General features: G+C 37.8%; 2 protein-coding genes across 2 annotated transcripts in view; both read left to right on the top strand.

Moving 5' to 3' along the window:
- The first annotated feature begins 109 nt into the window (after window positions 1-109).
- Window positions 110-6,002, top strand: mbtps2 (membrane-bound transcription factor peptidase, site 2). The gene is made up of 11 exons (XM_016274220.1): window positions 110-350; window positions 1,048-1,196; window positions 1,673-1,811; window positions 1,931-2,034; window positions 2,435-2,562; window positions 2,736-2,854; window positions 2,937-3,117; window positions 3,634-3,728; window positions 4,082-4,277; window positions 4,359-4,434; window positions 4,554-6,002. Exons 1-11 carry the CDS (start codon window positions 276-278, stop codon window positions 4,774-4,776), a joined length of 1,485 nt encoding a protein of 494 aa, XP_016129706.1. The 5' UTR covers window positions 110-275; the 3' UTR covers window positions 4,777-6,002.
- An 8,947-nt stretch (window positions 6,003-14,949) lies between these two features.
- phex (phosphate regulating endopeptidase homolog, X-linked) overlaps window positions 14,950-18,866 on the top strand; it is an 18,756-nt gene continuing 14,839 nt past the window's right edge. Inside the window, exon 1 of the mRNA XM_016274303.1 lies at window positions 14,950-15,349. Within this exon, the coding sequence (XP_016129789.1) occupies window positions 15,226-15,349 (124 nt within the window). The 5' untranslated portion in view covers window positions 14,950-15,225. The remainder of the gene's footprint in view (window positions 15,350-18,866) is intronic.

Raw genomic sequence — 18,866 nt, 5'->3', positions numbered from 1 at the left:
CGTTCTGTTTGAAAGAACCGATTCACGAAATGATTCGAGCTACGTGCTCGATTGCTCTCTGACTTTGAGCCACTATGTGCTCTGACAAACGTAAACAGTCTGACTCGATTAGTTAGACTGCGTTTGGATATCGTAATTCACGCAAACGCGGAAGCGTCGGCTTCTACGGTGTTTTGTACACAGTGGATGTGTGGTGTCGTGCTTGACAATCGGAATCGTAAGTTCATTTGTCTCTGGATTTGGACGCTCTTGAGACGCATGCAGCCCGGTGTGCCATGATTCCCATAGCGGTGGTGGTGTGTGTGATGGGCGGGTGGTGTACAGTGTATCTGGCGGACACGCTGCTGAGGGTAGGCGGATCTCACCAATACAACTCTTCATTACTAGAGTTAACAGAGAGTACAGAGGTGTTTGCTGCTTAAGTAATGGAATCGATTGTTATTGATACTTTCTAATTTGTCAAGGACATTAGATGATAAGAGAAGCATTTTGATGTGCAATGGTACAGTGATGTAAAGTAATACGACTGTACAGTTTTGGTGCCAAACACGTGCCATGTTTTTCAGGATTATACCGTGAAGCTACCATGGCTCGTAGTATGTACCATTATAATTTTAGTAACATTGCATATCTCAGTATCATAATATTATTATCTAATGTATTACTGTACCGTGGCACTGCCATGTTTTTAGTTCAGTTTTTCAGTTGCAACTTTAAAAGTTATTCAGTGTTAATTCTAAATGATTATCGTAATACAGTTACTCTCTCACTAATGTACGATTTTATGCAAATGTATGCTTTTTAAGTTAAAGTGGCTTTAGACATAACTTGGCAACACATGGTAAACAACAGCTGTGGTAAAAACTTTTTAAATTATATCATATTTCTATACAGTAGCAACACTACTGTATTATTTTTTTTAGCACAAATGATTGTACCTACCTCATTATAAATCCCTATCGCATCCTAACAACTGTTTTCTCTCTCTCTCTCTCTCTCTCTCTCTCTTTCTTTCTTTCTTTCTTTCTCTCTTTCTTTCTCTTTCAGTCATCCAGTTCAGTGAAGAACCGCTATGAATCCTGGTTATCCTCGAATGGATTCACTCTCTCTCCATTCCACATTAAATGGCACACCGGCATCTTCAACCGTCTGTTTGCCAGATGTGCTCATCTCAACCCTCACTTTCTCTACATCTGGTATGATTTACTTTCCTCAAATCAGTTTTTTTGTTTGTTTTTTTGGGCATGTTCACATGACAGTGATGCTTATTATGACCTCTTTAACATTTATTGCTGTAATATGCAGAGCTGTCAGTCTTTTGTCCTTGTGATTCTGAATGAAAAAAAATCGACATTTTAATATAAACTATATAATCTATATAAAGACATGTAAACCTCTCTTGCTTTGCTTTGGTTTCTATTGGTGTGGCTGTTGCCATATTAAATCCACAGTGATGATATTTCATATTTTAAGACTTAAAGCTTTAGTCATTAAAAATGTCTTAAGCTGCTTATGATGAGAGCAGGGCATTATGGGTAACCACCCTCCCTCCCCCACACATACCCACATATCCACAAATCATCATAGTAAAAGAATGAAAAACCTGGGAGTTAAAATCTGAAATCTAAAATCTGAAAATGTACCGACTTTTTTTTGCATGTTGCTGTTTTAGGTTCAGTGCTGGAATGGTGTTCGGGGTTCTGGCGATGTTTGGGTCTGTGGTTCTTCTGACCAAAACATTGCTGCAGACTTTGAGTCAGATGATGGCAGAGACACCAGAGGGGTCACACGAACAGGTCTTGCAAGTGGTGGTGAGTACAGAAGAGCTCATAGGAATTAGATGATGATGGTGCATTTTTGTTTTAACAGTGATGAAACCGTGAACCATCTGTGCTCAGCCTGATCATTCCAGTCATTTTTTTGTCATCAGGTGCCTGGTGTGAACCTTCCTGTCAGTCAGCTGGCCTATTTTTTCATCGCTATCTTGATTAGCGGAGTCATACATGAGTTTGGCCATGGGGTGGCAGCACTAAGGTAAACTAATCATTTCAAAGATGCAATGTCATTTCTGTCTTTAGTAGCAACGGCAAACAGTTTAACACTTACTTGTCCCACATAAGTATTCTATAATAAAGAAAAAAATAGCTTTTGGAATCATTTTGCAATTCCTGCAGCTTTAAGATTTAAGCACATTTGAGAGAGTTAGCCATTATTAAGTATTATCAGTAGTTTTGGGTCGAGCTGCTCCACCGCAAACTCAAATCTCACTCCATTTGACTAGTAAAATTCTCTGAAGTCTGCGTGTAATGTAAGTAAAGTGTTTCTTGGCTTGTTCCAAGTCTAGTTATACTAGAAAATCCGGTGTGTTCTGTTGAAAAGAAGCGTGTTTTATATTTACGTGGAGTGCAAAAAATGTTCTGCGTGTTCTTCTCAGGGAGCAGGTGAGGTTGAATGGTTTTGGCATGTTCATGTTTGTGATTTATCCTGGAGCATTTGTGGACCTCTTCACCACACATCTGAACCTCATCTCTCCAGTCCAGCAGCTCAGAATATTCTGTGCCGGTAAGACTTTTTAAACAAGTGCAATGCCACAAATCTTGCATATGCAGTTCTTAAAATATTCACTAGATGGCAGCACTTTATAATGAAACCTAACATTTTGTTTAGCAATTATTACCTCTAACAACCTTTATAAAAGTATATTACATTTTTCTACTCTCTCTGTCTTGGTGCAGGTGTATGGCACAACTTCATGCTGTGTGTTGTGGCCCTCAGCTTCCTGTTCCTGCTGCCCATCTTCATGTTTCCCTTCTATTACACTGGAGCAGGGGCGCTTGTCACTGAGGTGGTGGAGGTCAGGTCACCTTTCATCTTTAAGTTTTATATTTAGATGATGTCTTTAGTGTCTGAGATCAGTTTTTGGTTTGTTTTCACAGGGCTCCCCATCAAGTGGACCTCATGGGCTGTTTCTAGGAGATCTGGTTACCCAGCTGGAGGACTGTACTGTCTGGGGAGTGCAGGACTGGCACGACTGCATTCAGCATCTATCCCATAATCCTCAGACGGGATACTGCGTTCACACTGCAAAGCTGCAGCTCAGTTGGACAGCTGGAAGAGGTACTGACCTGCCTTATACTCTATTGTTTAAAAGTTTGGGGACCGTAAGATGATTTTTTTGAACAGTTTTAGTGAGTATAGATGCATTAAATTGATCAAAAGTGACAATAAAGATGCTTATAGTGTTACAAATCTTTTTATTTCAAATCAATTCTATTCCTTTGTACTTGATATTCACCAAAGAATTTAAAACATGGTTTCCACGAAAATATTAAGCAATACTGCCGTTTTCAACATTGATAATAAGAAATTTAAAATCAGCAAATCAGCATATTAGAATTATTTCTAAAGGATCATGTGACATGGAAGAAGTGTAATGATGCTGGAAATTCAGGAATTACATTATAAAATATTTTCAAAACACTTATTTAAAAAAATATTACTGTTTTTACTGTACTGCACAAGAGACTTATTTCAAAAACTTTTTAAAATCTTTTGAATGGCAGTGTAAATAGAGATGTTTAAATTCAATATTACAAATATTTGTTAGCTGATTCAGATTTTTCTTCCACTCAGCATTCAAGCGTCTCGATGGCACTATGGAGTGCTGTGGGAACAACAGCTTGACAGATCTCTGCTTCTCTTATAGTAATAATGTGGAGAGCAAATTGGTAAGACCGACAGCTTTTCTGAATAGACTCAGCATTTGGTAATTTTATACAAATTAGAACTTATATTGGTTTATTCTGTTTGCGCCTTTTAGTATTAGCAATAAGCTCTATGGCACCTAATTGCTAAACACTGCAAACATTTTATCAATGTAGTATTGTGAATATTTAAAGTGTGCTGTTGGCTCAAACAAGTCTTTGCATGTCTGAAATATATATCCGAAAAAGTATATGAAATGAAAACACTGATCCATTTTACACTGTACATCTTACAAAAGGACGGGAAAATGATTTCTTGCCACCTCAGTCTTGGTGTTTTTGACACTTTAAACTATTGCTGTTTTTCCCCATGCTAGTTTGCCTGCCTGCCGGTCAGAAAAACCATTGAAGCGAGCCGTACATGCCGTACAAACACAGACTGTCAAACAGACTTCATCCCAAGCCTGTGTTTAATCCCGTCTCTGGAGAACCAGACCAGACTGATTCGGGTCAAACACCCGCCGCAAACAGACATGCTGTTTGTTGGCTACCCTTCACACCTACAGTATTCAGGTCAGACAGATTCTGTTTTTATTTAATTAGGTTTGTGCAAACAATCTTGTTTTTAAAAACAGGTCATTTCTTTATTTTTAGTGAGTCTCACCAACTTCGTTCCTCGTTTGGGCTTTCTTCATCCAGATCTGCCTGTCATGCTGGAGACTTTCTGCAAGTATCCTTCCCACACTATCAGCATTGGTCAGCAAACATAATAAATGAACCTTGAATTCTGACCAGGAGGTATTGGTTTTGTCACTGCTGTTAACTAGCCTTAACTTCCTGTGTGTTGAGATATCTGGTCTCATTATCGGGGGCCCTGGCGGTGGTAAACGCTGTCCCGTGTTTTGCGCTGGATGGCCAGTGGATGCTCACAGCGTTCCTAGAAGCTACATTGAGCTCTGTGATCCCAGAGAGGAACAACCGAGAGCTGATTGGCTTCTTTTTTCTGCTGGGGGGCAGTGCTCTTCTAGCGGCCAATGTGGCTCTGGGTCTGTGGATGGTCACAGCACGATAACATACAGCCATCTCCTCCAATCTGACTGTTTGGGGGAAATTGCTGTCTGAAGAACCTTCTTGAACTAATGGAGGAGTCAGTCGACTGGGTGGTTTTACCTTTGCTGGTAATTGCCAGAATGCCCACCCTGAGAGGGCAGCCAGAGGGTTTAGATTGCTGCTGTACTCGAGAAAACTCTTAATTGATGTGTTTTTTAGGTTTGAATGGCTCCGCTATAAGCAGTCAAATAGTCTTGAAGCTGCATGATTTACACAGTGACCTCAGGACAGTGCCAACAGTGCCCTCTTTGATTAATACATGATCACACTGTGTCAAAAATGTTTATGTAAACCCAGAAATGACACTATACATAGAGGATTTGTGGGCATTACTTGCCTGTTTGGCCTCTGTCTTCCAGAAGTACATAGTCACACATAGTATGTGTAGTTTTACATTGGAGTGTCTGTAATTCAGTTTTCTGCACACCAGCTCTACCCAAACATTTGCAAGTGTACTACATAAATAAAGCCAATAAAAATACTTTATTGACCCCAGGTGAGAAATTTGGGAAGCAAGTAAAAACATAAAACAGGTGCACTGAGTAATCTATAATCATTTTGAAAAATATGTTTAAAGTCGTGTATACTTGCACTGTAATGAAGAATTGAATCATTGAAGTACAAATGGTGACATCTTTAGACCACACAGCCAGCCACATGTTTTATTTGAACTCGATGCTAAAATCATTTGTATGATGGCATCTGACTGTAACTGAAAATGTTTGCTGTTGCATGATGCTGCATCCACACCACTAGGTTTCAATATACTGTTCAAGATGGTTGCCATCAACTAGAGTAGCATCAACCAAAAAACTGAGTGCACCTTAAAAACAATGTAAACTGAAAATGAAATGCATACAATGTTAACCAACCACACATTTGTATATATAGGGACTGGACACAGCATGAAACTACACTACTACAGTATTATTGAACTATAGAGTTTAGCTTTAGTTGCCAAGTAGGAGATCAAATGGCTAATCTGATTCATTTTATACAGAGTTGTATGTTCTGGCACAACTGTGAAATGTTCATGATGATAACATGCTCTGATGTGCATGGGAAGCGTTCATATCGTTTATGATCTGCATACTGTGAATATTTTCCACAACAATTAGCCTGTGGGTTGAAAATGCACTCAAATAGAAATTATTAGTTTTTAAGGTACCATTGTACATATGTTAATAAAGGAACTAAATTTGCATAAACCTTCCTGTGTCATTGACTTATTTGTTTGTGGAGACATCAGTGCTGCTCTGAACATGTTTACTAAGTCTGATCAACCTTCTGCCTGTTTGAAACATCACATGGAAGGTCATAATGTTAATTTTATATTTGAAAATGGATTGGGAAAATTAGGATTGAAGCTATATAAAAAAGTATAATAATTCATGAAGAACATTTTTTGCCTTTAGATGGCAGTATTGTCCCATTTGAAGCTGAATTTTGAGTTTTATAAAATTAAACTTTAGGAAAAGTGTTTCATCCTATTGTTAACTTGGATATAATTTTATCATGATGTAGAAGACCGCATTTCCTTTTTAGAAGCATCTTACCACAGTGACTGACAAGAGCTCCCAATCAGGCTGGACATGATGTGAGGACATTTTGAGAAAAAGACATGAAGAGGAGTGCTAAATTGAAGTGATAGACATCTGTGATAGTCTGAAAATGGTTGGAGTGGAGTGGGTGTTGTCAGGACTGTAAGAAAATGAGCTGCGTTTTTAAGAAGGTGTTGGAAAGTTCTCGGTGAGAAGAATAGTTATTTTATGGCAATGGAAAAGTGACGTCTTGGTTCATCTGTTGTCAGAAAAGGTGTCACAGATGAGGGTGTAGCACGTTTGTTGGCTAATGGACACTGCTACTTTGTTGAATATGTGTGTGTTGTCGTTCTCAAGGACATCAGAATGTGGATTGATCTCAAAGATGGTGGCTGTCAGCGAGTTAATGGCTTCTGCATGTCTCTTTTCCCCTGCTGCAAGGCTCTATGGGAAAATGTTAGCAATTATGTGGTCAGCTTGTCAACATTTGTTGTCTCCAACCAAATATATTTGAACTTACGTAGCTTTGAGGTTTTTCCTGCTTCACTTTTTACAATGTTCATACCCAGAGTTTCTCTTGAAGGATCATGCCATAGGAATCTTGGCTCGTTCTTAGACAACCCGCATGATCTGCAAACATTATTGCACTTTTCATACTGTATCGATTGCTATGATCAGACATGTGATCTGTATTTATTTATTTTGTTTGTTAGGAAGAAGCTTCGATCCATGGAAAATGTCTAATGCGAGGCTTAGAACATAGTGAGGAGAGTGACTGACTGATATGAAAAGCAAACAACTGAACACACTTTGAGAAAGGGACAGAAGTTCATGGGTCAGGCTGCAGTTTTCCATCAGGTCCTTCAGTCAGTCATTATGTTTATGCACCAGCATTTTTGACTTTTATGATTTCGGTTAGTATCTGAATCACATGGTATCTGATTATTGAAGATCTTCATCAACCTGGTCCATGATATCTGATTTCTTCACATCTGAGATGTGACTCCATTTAGTCATTTTGTTAAATGTTTCCTGATGGAGGTGTAGAGCACATCCGTCCATTAGTTTGTCTTTTGTTCTCGTTTGAGGGTTGCACCTTTTGGCTTTATGTGTCTCAGATGAACTGCTACAATTAGCTTTTGTTGTGCATTTTCCCGTTTTATCATGACTTGAATATTTTGTTATTAAAATGTATTAGTAATATAGATTAATAGTGTATATATATATAGTATTTTAAATTTTTTATAGGAATTAATACACTATTTATTTATAACTAGTTTGTTCCTTTTTATGACTTGTTAAACCAGCATTTCGAAAGGTGCTTGTGTGTTTTATAGGCATTGTGAGCTTGTGTCATAGTGAGCTTGTAATGTGATTCACAAGCTCAGACAATGTTCAGACACCATTAAGGAGACAGACACTTTTTTTCCCTGTTTTTTTTTCTGTATCAGGACTGTATCAGTGTGTACATTTTCTATGAAGATAAGTCTGTTACAGGTACAGGATGTGCATGTTTGGTGGTTTTTGAGCAAGGGCGAGTTTGTTCTTAGTTTATGTACTTGGGAACAAAAAACACTGGGAGTCTCAGGTTTTGTTTCATTTGGATATACTACTATTAGAAAAAAACAAGTGTTGACATAAATAACCCTACTGGTGCTTGTGTAATAGAAAGGTGTTTATTCCAGGTGACTTGTCTGTTCACACAAAATTCATTAAACATATCCTTAGACAGCTATTTTAGTGAATGTAAAAGCCACATATAGGTAATGACCCATGTTTTTGCTGTGGGCCTGTGGTTAACAGAGGCACCAAAAATCTCAAGTTGTTTTTTTTTTCTTTTGTACAGCAAAGGCAGCTGTATGATTGATAGGAGTGCTTATTTCTACCATAATACTCTAAATTGAAGGGCTGCTCTGATAAATGTCACAGTAAGCTTGGCTTCATACAGTATGCTAAGTTTGGGAAAAAGAGACCGCAATTATCTGCGTTATGACGAAGTTAGACAAATCACAACAACACTGTTTTGTGAATATTTCTGCTGGCATTCACAAACTGTAAGTTGACTGATAGTTACTGCAATTTGATTTATTTTTTACTGATATTGCTAATGGTCATAACATTAGGCACCACTATTACCCCCCCCAAAAAAAGGGAAAAAGGGTAATTGAATTTTATATAACTTAATGTAAAACCACAAGTAAGACTTACTGATCATATAATTTTTTATAGCAAATAATAAATAAATAAATATCTGAAAGTTAATTAAGGTAACAAATATGAATGAATATAGTTATTAACATATTAATGTGTTTAGCCAATTACATTTTAGTAACTAGTGTCAGCCTTTGTTTCACCTATTTTAATGTGTATAAATTTGCATTCTTTCATTGTCAGTGATGTGTATGAATCGAGGAGCTGTGTGTGTGTTTAGTATCTCAGTGTAATGACACACTGTCAGTCTGTTTCTCTGCATACTGTAAACAGAGCAGCGATGCATGAGGTTTAGCCCAGCGATGTGTCTGCAGTCCTTCCCCCGTATCTCCCTCTCTCATTGACTCGTTTTCTCATTCAGTATCCTCCATATGGTCCATATCTCTACCGCCTGTGTTTAAACTAATGTTTGTGCACCCTTCTCTGTCTTGTCTTTAAATACTGGTTTCATCTGTAACGTCCCGTGCTGAGGAGCCGACCCACCCGCTCTGTATAGTTGGTCTTCCTGACCACAGCCTCCTGTTCACTAACAACATAATGAGACACGATACGCTCCCCTGGAAAATGATATCTGTAAAAAGAAGCTCTCGCCTCCTCACTAACCACAATTGCTTTGTGTATAAATATAGCTTTGGGAAGGCTCAGTTCCATTCTTTATAAAGCTGCTTGGGAATGTTTTTTTATTATTATTGTGAAAAAGTGCTGTAGAAATACATTTGAATCAAACTTAAATTTGAAACTGATGAAAATAAAGTAGATTTGATATTTCTGTGCAAATTCTGTAAAAAATGAGACCAGAAAAACATAAATATCTAACTCTACATGTGATAAAATACTGGAGAATGACTCGTGTAAATAAACTCAGAAACTCATGTTTAAAATGCTTTAAAGGAACAGTGCACACAAAACAAACTTTTGGCATTATTTTCTCACCCTCATGTTTTATCAAACTTGACATTGTAGAAGTGACTAAAATTTAGGGGCTCAATAAGATTTTAAAAATGTTCTTGAAAGAAATATTTTATGCTTACCAAGGCTGCATTTATTTGGTCAATATCATATTGTGAAATGTAATTGAGATTGCTGTTTACTGTTTACTTTTCAGGTCTATCTGTAATTGAGTGTTTCAGCTTGAAAGTGATGCTACAGCAGCCTTTTTTGAGCCGTGAGTAACATTAAAGCTGCCACAATACATCGAGTCGTCATTTTTATAACTTTCAGTGCTTCAGCAAGAGGGGGAAGATGACCAGTGAACAATCATTTACATATCAGCCTGTTCCTCTTATGAGAGTTTATTAATATAGCACACGAGTCATGTGGTGGGTTTTTTTCAGTGCTGTGGATTATTACATTATTCCAGCATTATCCCATAAGTATTCAAGTTTTTTCTAAAATGCCATAAACTCTTCTAGTAACATAATGGTAAAACTTTCTTTGCAAAAGAAACCAATTTAAAATAGTAACCGACGGAAAAATCCATTTAAGATGTAATAAAACAGACGATGAACACTATTAACAGCAATTATTATGATGCAATCAAACTTATAGCAAAATGTGGTAGTTCTGTATGTTGTTTCAGGGTTGGCATCATCTGAGGTCCTCTGAGGGGTTGGGGACCTCTAAATTTGAGTTTAGATTGAATTTTTATTGATTTCCAGTAAATGTATTGCTTCAAATTTGCCAAGGCAACATTTCTAATTTTCATTTAAGATTTAGTTAAGCTTTTCATGTAATATTTTTATTTTACGGAAGAGGATTAGGGCCAAGCAATAATAAAAAATAAAACCATCTTGACTTTAGTCATTAAATTTCAAGAAAAAAGTGAAAATTTCAAGAAAAATGTGAAAATAAACTAATTAAATTACGAGAAAAAGTCATTACATTTTGAGAAAAAACATTAAATTTCAAGAAAATGTCAAAATAAAATTTCGAGAATAAACTCATTAAATTACGAGAAAAAAAGTCGTTAAATTTCAAGAGAAAAAAACTTTAATTTTGAAAAAAAAGTCTAAAAATGTTGAGAATAAACTTAAATTACGAGAAAATTTTTTTATTACATTTTGAGAAAAAGTCCAAATAAAATGTTCAGAATAAACTTGTTAAATTATGAGAAAAAAAGTCGTTAAATTTCAACACAAAAATTAAATAAATGTTGAGAAAAAACAAATTAAATTACGAGAAAAAAAAGTTGTTAAATTTTGAGGAAAAAAATTGACATTTTGAGAAAAAAAGTCTAAATAAAATGTTGAGAATAAAAAAAAAAATCATTTCAAAGGGTCATATGATGCGATTTCAAGTTTTCCTTTCTCTTTGGAGTGTTACAAGCTGTTCGTGGCTAGATAAGATCCCTAAAGTTGCAAAGACTAAAGTCTCAAAACCAAAGAGATATTCTTTATAAAAGTTAAGACTTGTCCATGCCCTCCTAAAACGCCTCATATAAACATGCCCCCACATATCTACGTCACAATGTGGGAAGATTTGCATAATGCCGCCCAAATGTTTACGCAAAGAAAGAAGGCATAACTTTATTGTTGCTGCCACCGCCGCCGCTATGTTGTGAAGACGCTGTGTGTTTCGTTGTGAAAGCGAAAATACTTAGTTTGGTCTTCCAAAAGAGGACACGACTAGAAATCAGTGGTTAAGTTGTATTTACAACACTGTTCCAGAACAGTTTAACCCAAATATTCAGATGTGTCCAGCGCATTTTATGGAGGACTGTTTCCTGATCCTGGAAGAGTATAATACAATGCCGGCTGTTATGACTCACAGACTGTAAGTACGTTTTCATATTTAAAGAATTTGCCACTGATGATTCAAACGCGAGTTTTGAGCAGTGTAGAGTAGCACTTGTTGTTTGTCATTTCTCCGATCACAAATGCAGACATGGTTTTATGTTTACGTGGCGCGATGCAACACAACGCGTAAAAAGACAGTATAAGTCATTATAATCAGTAATTATGTCCCCACTGGATGCAACAAATGCCTTGTTTATAATGGGTTTTAATGTTTTTGTCTCGTCGCTCCGGCCGGACACGGCATCACAGTATGGTAAGGGGCGTAACATTTCCGTCACACGCTTGAGGTATTCGGCCAATCACAACGCACTGGATAGCTGGCCAATCAGAGCACACCTCGCTTTTCAGAACGATGAGCTTTGTAAAAAAATTCAGAAAGGTGGGGCATAGAGGAGAAACAATAATCTACAGTATATGGAAAATAATGTGTTTTTTTTAACCTTAAACCGCATAAACACATTGCATTACACCAAATACACCAAATAATTTTATTTTTAGCAACATCATATGACCCCCTTTAATTTCGAGGAAAAAATCTAAATAAAATGGTGAGAATAAGCTTGTTAAATTACAAGAAAAATGTCTTTAAATTTTAAGAAAAAAACTAAATAAAATGTTGAGAATAAACACATTGGTGTCAGGTTCATTTCCTCTCATTGGAGAGTGTCGAACAGTCCCTGCAGTGGCATAGGTTGGCGAGTAATGCACATGGATGTAGCATATGATGCGGTTGATAAGGGTTTGAAACTGCCTTTTGACGAACTCACTTTTCTTCCTTTTCATATCACATATCACATCGGAAAAGTGGAAACCAACTGACTAACGAGTGTTTAATAATAATGTATTAATTGGGTAGGTTTAGTGTTACTACAGTAAATCCACTGTAAATATTAATTTGTGGATTGAAAATCATTCTAACTGGATTGTTGTCGCACATGTGTTTCTCCTGTTTTCTGCGTCAGTGTTGTTAAGAATGGCAGTGCTGTTTCATCTGCCTTTAAACTAGTATGAATTATTAGTGGCTTATGGATATGTGACCTAAAGCTTATATATCGGTAAGTTTTATCCTTAGAGAAATAAAACAAGCAACCAACTCAAAGGAAATTTTCTCTGTCATTGGTTGAATTTTCATAAAAAATGACAATTGTTCATTCATGGTACAAATAGATGTAGGGTGTGAGCTGTATCTGTTCTGTTATCTGTATTTCAGTTGTCTAATCTCTCAAAAACATATTTGTTTGAGTTGGGAAGGGTCCAGGAAAAATGGTCCTTGTAACTGTGTCCTTCCTCTGTGGGGAAAATGAACAATTTATCCAATTGTCATAACATGCAATATGCATCGATGTCAATACAATCTAAAGATAGAGTGGTGAAGGAAATCCTCAGATGGTCTTACACCTACAGACAGGATCGTGACTGACTGTTATCACATTTGAGGTCAGTATGGCCTCTTCTACCTCATTTCATGTTTTATTTTACCACAGATATGTCCCTGTTGCGGTGTTGACCTTCACCCACCATTAAATTTGTACGATGTGTCAAAGTGATTTGATATTCGAGGCTTAAAACTGCTGATGAGATTATGTTTTACTTCCCCTTTACATATAAATTGTTTATTCATTTTAGTACATGCATCATCTGTTGGACAAATGCTCCTGGAGTGTGACGTCCCGCAGAGACACACTGGAGAAATGACAAGATCAGATCTTCCCATTTGCACATTACAAATGGTTATTCACTCCAGCTGCTAACAGCTGTGGATCTTCAACCCTTTTGACATCTTTCTGACTCAAGACATGTGGAAAGCTCCCCTCCACTAACTAAACAAGATAGTAGTCCTGTCATCTCCTGATGACTCAGCAAGTGCATGTATTTCTTATCAGAAGATAAGAATTATTTTGGGAAACTTGGCAGACATTGCATGTTTACAGGAATCTCCACAGTCTGTTTGTTCAAATTGATTAAGGAAATACTTGCATTTACCCATACTTAGAAGTACAGTGTTTATGCCATGGTACTATGATGCTAATACCATGGCACCATATTAATGTACCATGGAATTACATGGTACTTGAAGGTATAACATGAACATAGTATTACCATGCAGTGCTATTTTAGTATACTATTATATTTTTTGTTATTATATTAGAATTCATTTTGTATTTTCTGTTGTAATTTTAATTAAAGTTCCCGTAATTTTGTTGTGCTTGTCGTTTTTATTCGTTTTTTATGTTTATATAGTTTTTATGAAGTTTTAGTTTTACTTTATTTAGTTTGAGTTATTTTAGTACTTCAACTTAAAACTAAACAAAAATGATAAATGTCTCCTTTGCACCTAGCTGAAATAAAATAGGTACACAGTTTCAAATATTTAATTTGATTTCAATCAATTTTATGTTATTTCAAGTAATGATTTTTTTTACTGGTTTTAGTTTTAGTTAACGATATAACCCTGTTACAATGGTATGGGGAAAGCCAATATCAACAAAAACTAATTGTGCATTTATATTATAATAAATTATAATTGATATTATATTGCATTTATATTATAATAAATTATAATATAAATTATACATTAAACATTTTAAATCTATATTATATATACACACACACACACACACACATATATATACATATATATATATAGATATATATATGTGAATATATTAATATTTGAAAATATTAATATTTAATAACAATAAAATTGTAATATATTATTATTTTAATTAATGTTATAACAAATTAGTTGATTATAATATATATTTAATATTTTAAATATTCATTATATTTAATATTAATATTCAAAATGCATTTTAGAATTTAATTATATACAATATTATATACAAATGTATATAATTAGTTAATTTTATAGCTAAAATTGTATTTAATTAAACAAAACATTTAATGATGTTTCAGGCTATTCAAATTGTGATTCTGTCTTTGAAAATTCTCACATACTTTTGAAAAATGAAATGTTTTTTTTTTTATCATAAGGAGCATCTCAAGCCAGCAGTTAAACTGATAAATAAACATTGATATATTTGTTAGTGATAAGATAAGACCACAAACAAATATTTATGATAAAACAGGGCTCCTAACTCTCAAGTATTTAGGGTGAGACTCTTGTTGACACTATTCACATGCTCTTGTGCCACACATCCATTTTCATGTCCACACAGCCCAGATAAAATTATCAGATTTATTAGACAAAACTTTGTCTAGGAAACTCTGTATGTATAGTAGATTGTGTCCTGTCACAGACACATCATCATCATCACACCGTGTATGTTCCTCATTCTAATTTATGTTGTGGGACAATCTGAGAATAAACAGGGAAGTGGTTATATTTAACCATAGGGCTCATCATCTCAAACTTAGTGTTGAGTGGGCAGGTGCAGGGACTCAGAAAACACACACCTTGCGCATAAACACAGACTATATAGAGGTAGATCCACATATATACACACACATCCAGTCATCCCGCCCTTCCTGCAGGACGCCACATAATTACTCCTGTAAGTAAGGTGCTCCAGTTGGCTCTAAGGAAAATAATTCCTTCTACTCTTGAATCTCCTAACTCTCTCCTTCACCCTCTTTCCCCTCCCTTTTGCCTATTCCCTTCTCTCCTATCCTCTCTCTTAGTCTGGGATACTCTTTGGCAAATAGAGCATGACTGTTCATGCTGTGCATCTGCCACTGATCTGAGACCTGTGAGGAGAGACACCTCAACACGACCCCAAAAGGACCGCAGACCTGGGATCAGGACTTAAAGCGCATATCTCCAGGCCAGGAGGGGTGAAAACCGAGTGAGAGGGAAAGAGGGAGGAATAGAAAGAGACAGAACGCACTCAACTCAGTGGTAGTATGGAAATGGAGAGGCTGGGGAGAGAAGGATCCAAAGCGAGCGCGGGCCCCAACACTCTCCTGAAAGCCACACTAGCAGTGTGTGTGTGTGTCTGCATTGCACTACTGATAGCTGTCATCACGGGTGAGTAAATTGCATGCACAATTACCTACTCGCTACTAATTTTATATTGCACATTAAATTTAACTAGATAGATAGATAGATATTTGTGCTCTAAGGTCAGTTGAACTGTGTTCAGATGTGTGTTTGTGTGTGAGATTATTTTTGGAGTGTATTCTGTTACACACACAGCGTATCTTTGAAGGCTGTAATTAGCACAGTAAGTAGGAGCTCTGGTTAGAAAACATGTATATGTGTCTTTAAAGTTTTGAGGCTAGAAGGCTGTGAGTGTGTATTTCTGTGTCATTTGGGAATGTGGGTGCTTACGTTTAGGAAAAAGTGTGTTTTAAAGGGATAGTTGACCTAAAAATGAAAATTATGTAATTAAGTCATCCAACCCCGTTGCCAGCCAGTATGACTTGTATGGAAGTAATTATAATTACTTGTATGGTAACTGTGGTGTTTTTCTTACAATTCTGAAATTTTTGTAATTCCGTGTTTATGGCTCATTTATATTTTTTTTCACAGAATTTTGAGATATAAAAAAAATCTGAATTGTGAGACATTAACTTGCAATTGCAAGAAAAAAATCGGAATTTTGAGAAAAAGACAGGCGATCTGACCAATCATAACGCTGAATCCGCTATCTTGTCCGACAAACAAATCAGACAGGAGAGTAGACAAATGGTATGTATTGATGTCTTTCCGCGGTTTAAATAAAATACGTTCTGATGTTCATTCATGGTCCGTGTAACCCTTTGCAGTTCTTTGTTCAATTCGCACCATCAAAATGAACCAAATGAAAAGTTGGCTTCAAACTTTCATTTTACATTTTTTTGGAGCAATTTACAAACGGATAATTGTCTCTCATTTTAATTTTAAATTTTTACGAGTTACGAATCTGATTTTTGAACTAACATAAAAAATTACTCATTATTCTGATTTTCCACATCTCTGTTTTGCGCCCCCAGTTGGACCGTACCAATGGCGGAGCGGGGGGTGGGGATGTGGATGTATTTACCCAGAGCGCTGTATGTATAGGCCCTATGCATTGGCACGTCTGACCATGCAATAATTAATCATCAGACCTCTATTAACTGTGTGACTGCACGTTAACAACCACAGATTTTCTGGAAGATGTGTGAGTGGAGTGTGTTTGATGATTACAAAAGTGTAATCCGCAGGTTAGAGGAGCTGGGATACACATGCAAACAAGTTCAAGAGGTCCTACAGCAGCAATATGGACTCGGGTGTAACGGAAGAGGTCTGACGCAACAGGTTAGTATATATAAAAGCGGTTTATTGGGTCACAGAGAGTACTGGGGTAGGGTTCAGAGGATGTGATGGTGAGGGAATAGTTCGAAGGATATGATGAGCGGGGTAATCCGGGTCTTTGGCTTTACAGGAGCTGGAATGCAGGCAGGAGGAGCACACACCTCAGCGATCTGGGAACTAGGAGGAACAGGAGACACTTGGAGATGAAGAGACACTAGGAGGACCACAGGAGGTAAGTAATGCAGGAAGTATTCAAATGGAAGTAGTAACAAAGTCATATAGTCCTCTACGTGTATACGAGATCGGACAGTGAGGGTGTCTGAGGTGTGTGCTTTTATGCAGGCTGGTAATGAGATAGGTGGTGCTCTCTCAGGCGTTGGAGGACCTCTGCAATGTGCTGGCGATGTTCGGCCTGGCTCCGGGAGTAGATGAGGATGTCATCTATGTAGACAATAACGACTCGATGAAGAAACTCCCGGAGCACCTCATGCATAAAATCCTGGAATACGGAGGGGGCGTTAGCAAGTCCATAGGGCATGACCAGCTACTCGTAGTGGCCAGTAGGGGTCACAAAGGCAGTCTTCCATTCATCCCCCTCACGTATCCGGATGAGGTTGTAGGCACTGCGGAGGTCCAACTTGGTGAAGATGGTCGTACCTCTGAGATTTTCCAGGGCATTAGGGACAAGGGGAAGAGGATATCAGAATTTGATGGTGATATTGTTTAATGCTCGGTAATCTATACAGGGCCTCAAGCCTCCGTCCTTCTTGGCCACGAAGAAGAAACTTGATGCAGCAGGGGAGTTAGATGGACGGGCTGATCAGGATGGGCAGCATGGAACTCTGACATTAAGGCGGGGTCCAGTACATTGGTCCTAGGTACCCATGAGCGTTCCTCGGGTCCATATCCTTCCCAGTCCACGAGGTATTCCAGCTGACCACCACGGTGCCGGGACTGCAGAATTTCCTTCACCTTGTAGACCGAGCCTTCATCCAAGATCAAGGGAGTCTTTGCTTGATTGAGGCTGGAAGGGATCCGGGGGAAGCACACACCTCAGCGATCCAGGAACTAGGAGATACAGGAGACACTTGGAGACGAAGAGACACTAGGAGGAACACAGGAGGTAAGTAATGCAAGAAGTATTCAAAGGTAATCAGTAGCAAAGTCATTTAGTCCTCTACGTGTATACGAGACCGGACAGTGAGGGTGTCTGAGGTGTGTGCTTTTATGCAGGCTGGTAATGAGGTGCTTGATTGGTGACAGGTGCAGGTGCTCAGAACTCAGGTGAGAGGGATCGCTGTGATGACTGGGAGGTGATGGAGCCTGGCCGATCTGTTACATCAGGACAGGCTCCAGTATTTCCTCCATTTCTAAATTCTGCGCATCGAGGAACATTCATCGTTTTGATTACGCAAGGCTAGGGAGAGATGGTGCGGATGCAGTCGTTTGACCTGTTTGCGGCTCTGTGTACGGTAGAAATATGATGACTGGGATGTTGAGAGCTTTGGGATACAGGTTGGGCAGGGGCGGCGCCAGATAATTTTGAACGCAGGTGCTGAGGGTGTGCTAGATCTTTGACAGGGGGAGCTGAGCAATTCAGTGCTCCAGACTCATTCCTCCCACTGGTTGCTCTTTTGCGACTAACTTTCTTCGTTTTTTTTTTTTTTTTTGCTACAACATGGGTTTAATCAGTGCATGCTGATGAACTTTTATCATAGTTTATAGTTATATGGAAATGAAACTGGTTAACATTCAACCTGTTCTTTTTCCTCTTTTGCTATGTTATAAACAAGGTGTCCTGACATTTTATCCTACCTGTCAATTTTGTCCTACCAGGGTTTACTGCGCATGCACACATCAATATTGCATCTTTTTTCTCACGCTGAACAACAATATTTAAAGTATCTGCATTACTGTAAGGGTAGGTTTAGGGTTGGGGTAGATGTAGATGTAGACTTTAATAAAACACAATCTAATAGGTAGAAAAAATTATTTATTGTTGGTTTCTTTTGCTGTACCCCTTCTAGCCACAACCGCGAGGACATGGAGAGCGAAGGGGGCATGACAAGATCAGATGCCCCTGAGCTCCACAGTACAAACAGAGACCCCGGGTCAGCCTTCTCTGCCGCTCAGCGGAAGATAATCATTGCTTCTCCACGATCATGGGTTCTGAGGTTGGTTCTGGAGGGTAACCGGGCTCTGGTCGGCGGAGGGCGGAGGTTGTGGCGGGGACTGGTGTTGCTGCTAAACAGGACTGCATGCGGTT

This window comes from Sinocyclocheilus grahami, unplaced genomic scaffold (genome assembly GCF_001515645.1).
Source record: "Sinocyclocheilus grahami isolate Dianchi unplaced genomic scaffold, SAMN03320097.WGS_v1.1 scaffold85.1, whole genome shotgun sequence".
NCBI classification, from domain to species: domain Eukaryota; kingdom Metazoa; phylum Chordata; class Actinopteri; order Cypriniformes; family Cyprinidae; genus Sinocyclocheilus; species Sinocyclocheilus grahami.
Note: the sequence above shows the minus strand (reverse complement) of the source record. Positions and strands in the feature narration are given on the sequence as shown.